Source organism: Halyomorpha halys, unplaced genomic scaffold, assembly GCF_000696795.3.
Source record: "Halyomorpha halys isolate HHAL.00 unplaced genomic scaffold, Hhal_1.1 Scaffold715.1, whole genome shotgun sequence".
Lineage (NCBI taxonomy): Eukaryota > Metazoa > Arthropoda > Insecta > Hemiptera > Pentatomidae > Halyomorpha > Halyomorpha halys.
Genome location: NW_027107843.1, coordinates 143,010 through 149,027, shown reverse-complemented (window position 1 = coordinate 149,027; position 6,018 = coordinate 143,010). Strand labels below are relative to the sequence as shown.

Below are 6,018 nucleotides of genomic sequence, written 5' to 3'. Positions count from 1 at the left end.
ATGAATTTAATGTTCTGGAAGGACACTAATAAAACATTAAAAAATATATTTAATGGCTTTCTTGTGATATAAATATATACCTACATTTAAATATGAACATAACTTTTAGTAATTCTTCATTCATTATTAAAATGGTTATTATTTTCTGATGCTGTGGTAAAGCTGTTTTATAAGACAATAATTTTATTTATTAAAATCTCCATTTCCAACACTGTCATTACATCAAAAGAATTAATTCTATTTTATTCTTTTATATTACATTTATTTTCCTTGGCTCCCCAGAGTTTTTTTTTTTTTGGGGGGGGGGGGTGGATTCTTTTGTTTTAAAATATGTTTATACATACATAAATTCTAAAATTTATTTTGTACATTAATAGAACACAAAATTTTATTATTAAATCTTCACTCATTCAAAGTAATAAACTCTTTTTGTTAGATGTTTGTTAGAATTGATTTTTCAATAAGAGCTTTTTCTCAAAATCTGCTCTGTGGACATTTCTTTACAATGTACTAATCTTTATGGCAATAAGTCTGGATTACATTACAAAAAAGGAGTGGGATAAAAGAAAATAAGATAACTGTGTCTGAGCTGTTGGTTTTCAAAATGAATTGTGAGGCATTTTTGAGACCTATGAAAAGAATACCTGTCTTTGGTTGCAATTGATAGAGTCAAATTACAGCTGACGATAAGCAACAGACAATTTTTTTTAGAAAATTGCCTTATTGCTTTATCTTAGACTGTATTATTCTTGAAAAAAGGCAATTTTTTTTGTATTAGATTAATTTCCTACATTTTCTGTTGTACTTATCAAAGTTGAGATAGTCATTTTCTATCACCTTATTGAACCCTAAATGTAATCATCGCTTATCTCTTATAACTCATCCATCTTCAAAAGAGTGACTACTTTCTCCTTTTTTTATAAATGCTAATCATTTATCTTAAGTTAATTTTTTTTAATAACATTAATTTGCTAGAAAGTTGTTTTGTTTTTAATATTTATTTATTTAATAAAAAGTTCTTTATGAAGAACATCAAAATATTATTAAAATAGTGACTTTTTATTTTGTATAAAGTAAAAATAGATGTTTTACTAAAAAAAAAAAAAAGTTATGTTGCCTTGGTATCAGATAAATGTATCAAAGTTTTCCATCACTTTTGTTTCAACTAAATGATTGCTTAGAGTTATGGGTGAAAATGGCTTATAAATAGATTATATAATTTTAAAAATATTTTTATTGCTATTTTTATTTTTTACTTTGCAGTTTAAAAATATTGTTAATATTTTAGGATGCAAAGCTGATATGGGAGATGTAGATAGCTTGACGCCTCTTCATTTAGCTGCCAATGGCGGACACTTAGCTGTGGTTGAAACTCTTCTTTCATCTGGTTGTCATATACATGCTAAGACAACGGATAAATTGTCTCCATTGCACTATGCTGCTGCAAGAGGGTAAAATATATATAATTTTAATAAAAAAATATTTCAGTTATTGTTTCGGTTAGGTTGAATTTCATCGTTTATTATAAATGATTACTATTCCAAGGTTTGCTGCAGAATTGAATTAATATCAATGATAATGCATTTATTTTGTAGGTTGTATTATTGGTAACTGGTGGGGGAACTAGTCCAGTAAGTGGGCCTAGTGGTCCTTTATGCCAACTCCTGGTGGCTGCTTTGATATTACTGCTGCATACTAACCAAGGTGGGAGTGTCAAGATTCAATTCTCAGGGCGCCGAGAAATAAATAATAACTGCCCTAGCTGGGAATCAAACCTACAACATTTTGAGCCAAGCGCTCTGGGACCTACGACCCCAACACGGATGACTGTCGTGTTCTTAGAGTTGTATAAAGTTACTATTTGCTTGTTTTAACTATTCATACTTCTCCATTTAAGACTGGCAGAGCAAATTAACAATCAATTTTCTAAAATAAACGTTGAATTTTTAAAGAGGGTCTGTAACTTTTTCACTGTTTTATCAATCGGAAAATTATTAGTTGACCATAGTCCAACATTAATTGTCCAAATTATTAGTTGAACATGGTCCAGGTGGCGATAAAAAAACATTTATTAATTTCCGGTTACCAATAGTTTTCCTGCTACCTACTAGTTTTATACCTTTCTTGACTATCTTCCTATTATATTGTATACATGTATACATTATACATATCCCTAGAGAGGTTGTCTTAATTGCTATGTCATTAGCATATAATGATCATTTTACAGATGGACGTGAGGGAGCAGCCGTTGTTGGCGAGTGTGTTAAGCCTTAGCAACCTTCAGCTGTGCTGGTTTGATTCCGGCCTGGGTGGGTTGACTTTTAGTTTGTGGTGGTTGCACAAAATGATGACTCAACCTTCCTACTCTTGTTAAAATAGGGTGTTAACATGTGTGGCAAATCTCCTCTGTATGTAGGGAATGACCAGAAAGGAGTTACAAAAAAGATGAAGGGAAGTCAGATATATGGGTTTTAAATAGATTAGAGATCCTTCTGGATGGCCAGCTGATGAATTTGTGTTTATCATGAGGCAGAAAGGATCTGTTTCTGAGGTAGGTTTCAAGAAGGTGATTCATATGTGGCAGAAAAAAAAAGAATATTTTTTTGGATGATTAATTTTATAAACCTTTGGGATTTGGATAAAGATTTGATATTTTCAAACTGAAATTAAATTATATTTTGAATAATTTTCATTGCAAATCTGTAACTTCAATAGCCATAAATTGTATTTTCTGTTCAGGTTTTTTTTTTTTTTCTAATTCTTCTAAAAACAGAAAACAAACATGAAATAACATAATTCAAAGTGAATACTATGTTTTTCTACCTGTGGTACTTGAAAGTAACCAAGTGAAATACTTAACTGTAGTTTGAGATGATTGTTCTGTGAAAACTCTACTTAAATGTTTGGAGATGAGGTGCCTCTGCTAGAGAAGATTGATAAATGTGAAGAAATAATAATAATTAAAGAAGATATAAGAAGAAAAAAAATAAGTAAATAATAATATTAATAATTAAGATAGAGAAAAATAAACATAGTAGGAGATGGGAGGGGGGAGGGGGAGGTAGAGAAAGAAGAAGGGACATAAGGGAGTGTGATGTTAATAAGGTTTTCTGTTCAGGGTCTTCCATTTGTAAATTACTTAATTTTTAATGAAGTATCAATATAAATATTCTGAGTCAATATTACCTTACTGACCATATTTTATGTTGCCTGAATTTTTTTTTTAATAACAAGAGTCACCTTTTTTTTTTATTATTATTTATCTATTAACCCTCCAGTGCTTATTTTCACCTCCAGGTGACACAACCTTGAAAGGGTATCAAAAAGATAAGTGAATGTCTCCAGTTACTCTAGCACATCTAGACTGCTTCCCTTGACTATTATTTAATGATAGAATAAATAAAAATTGGTCTGTTACCAAAATCTAAGGTGTTATAATCATTTTGTTAAAGGAATTTTGAGGTTTACCAGTTACCTGCAAGATTTACGCTTTGCTTTACTCTTATTACGTAACAATGTAAAGGTAGTGGTAAAAGTTAAAGTACAAACACTATATTGACATTTTATTTCAATTGAATATGCAATTATTAAAAAAGTGTATTTTTATAAAAAATAATTGTAAGTTGTTACGTTGCAGTTATTGCAATGCCTAATTGTCACCTACAGGTGACATTTCTACTAAATCCTATAAAAGTATATGTTTTTTGTAAAATTTGTTTTTGTATACATTAGACTCAACGTAGTCAGAAACAAAAAAGAAAAAACAAATTTTTAATTGGTATTAAATGGTTAGTATATTTAATGTTTGTTTAGTTTAACTTTATTTGCTCTATTTATTATTTATTAAATGAAATTTTATTTGATTTTAGGTACACAGAAGTAGTTAGTGCTCTGTTAGATGCTGGGGCAAATATCGATTCCCTAGATGAAGGAGATAGGACACCTTTGATATTAGCTGTATCTCGCAATATTTATGATGTAGCCAAAGTTCTAGTCAAGCGTGGTGCTCGGGTTAACATTGAAGATGTCAAAGGTAATATTTATATCAATTATTGAACTCGATGTAAAAAAAGTCTATCCTCTTTTCATAATCTAATTTAGATGATATTTTTTGAAGAAATTTCATGTTTTTTTTCTCTTACAGCTACTGTAAATTGTCAAACATGGAAAATTAAAATTCTTGAATCAATAATTAGGTTGGTTGAAAAATATCCAGAAATGAAATCACATATTGCTCTTGTGTTTTGCTATTTCCTAAACAAACCTATTTTTCGTCAGTTAGATCTAAAAGTAATACCTATGACCGTATTTTTTTCATCTTAAAGGCAAAAAGTAGGATCAATCTTTCTCCCATATTTGGTAGCATCCCTAGATAGAAGAAATTCATTTTATAATTTATATCCATCTTATGCTGCTACATCATACATGTATTCACATAGTACTATCTGGAAGGCACCCAAAAATAAAAATTATAAAATTAAATAATACTTGTGTATAAATAAAAAAAAAAAATTAGAGCCGTTTTAGTAAAAGATTTTATGAAAGGTATGGGTCACTAAAATTTTATTTTATAAAGTTAAACATTAACCATTTAGGATTTGGTGACAAAGTTAAACGATCATTGAAAAAACAAAAAGTTGAACATTTCTCAGGAGAGGAGTGTAGTCCTATAAAATAGTAGGTATTGATGATCTTTAGTTTAACATGTTAAACTGTGTCAAATGGAAAAAGTTGTGCTAAATGGAGAAATACTTCCTTCTTTTAGAATGTTAAACAATTTAAAATGGTTGAGAGTCTTTTAATAACTTTGCTAAATGGAAAATGGCGTCACCCATGAGATCAGCTGAGCTCCACACCATTTTGTCTGTTGTCGTTTTGATAGGTTAGCTGCTCGTAGTTCGTGTTTGATTTGTATTGTTTTTGTTTTGGATGGTTAAACTCTAATAAAGTAATGGATAAAAATAATAATCAAGTAATAACAAAATAAACTAGTAGAAGAGAAATGAGGAACAAGTGAGGTGGAGGAATGAGAATATGATGAAACTGTTGGAGATTTTATTATCTTGTAAAAATGACAAGGTTATTTTATAACTTATTTTATAAGTTGCCCAGAAAACCCGCTAGGAGCTCCTCTACACATAATATAAACTTTAATTAGGCTGCTCACAATCCCATACTTAAAATAGTTAGCATTTTAAAACTTTTTACATTTAACACATCATGGATACCCCAGATATTAATAGTATCACAAAATTTGATTTTAATCTAAACTTTAATAATTACTTTTTCAATAATTTAATTTTTGTATAAATTTAAATATTATGCAATGAGTCTAAATGCAAAACTCAATTTCTCCATTTCAGCAAATTTTATATTAAACATAAAAAACCTCTAATTTTAATGAGACAAGGTTTATAAACTTGCATTTTATTTTTTTACTTTTAAATCAAATCATACATTCAATTTAAAGCATTTATTTATATGGAAATGGATTATACAACCTAAAAAAAAAAAATTAAAAATAAATTAGGAGGAGATGATCAGGCTTCTGGTAAAGTAAAACTATTAATAAATAGTACCAATTATTTAATGACCAACATTTTGTCCCACTTTAAAGATCATCAGGGTTAAAATAAAAAGATATTGGAAAGTAAAAGCTGATTTAAGAGTATAAAAGTGACATGTTAACAAAATAGATTTTAAAAAGGTGGAGGAAAAAAAAGACATCTTTTTAAACAAACTATCTTAAAAGATAAATCTAAAATATTAAGGAAGTTAAAAATGAATACAATATAAGTCGGAGCTAGGACACACTAAGATGTGGATGAAGCCCGCTGGTGGCTGTCCGCAGGGTGGAGTGCTATCTCCTCTCCTGTGGTGTATGGTGGTAGACATTTTACTTGTCAGATCCAATAAGGCAGGCTTTTACACGCAGGGATATGCTGATGACATCGCTGTGTTGATAGGAGGCAAATTCCCGGGAACTATCTCAGGACTGCTTCAAACATCGGTAGATCT

The 6,018-nt window shown here is 29.6% G+C and overlaps 1 protein-coding gene across 1 annotated transcript in view; it reads left to right on the top strand.

Annotated features, from left to right (window-relative positions):
• LOC106685605 (ankyrin-1) overlaps positions 1-6,018 on the top strand; it is a 28,324-nt gene that overhangs the window by 1,214 nt on the left and 21,092 nt on the right. The window contains exons 3-4 of the mRNA XM_014428386.3: positions 1,289-1,451; positions 3,870-4,033. Coding sequence (XP_014283872.1) covers positions 1,289-1,451; positions 3,870-4,033 — 327 coding nt within the window. The remainder of the gene's footprint in view (positions 1-1,288; positions 1,452-3,869; positions 4,034-6,018) is intronic.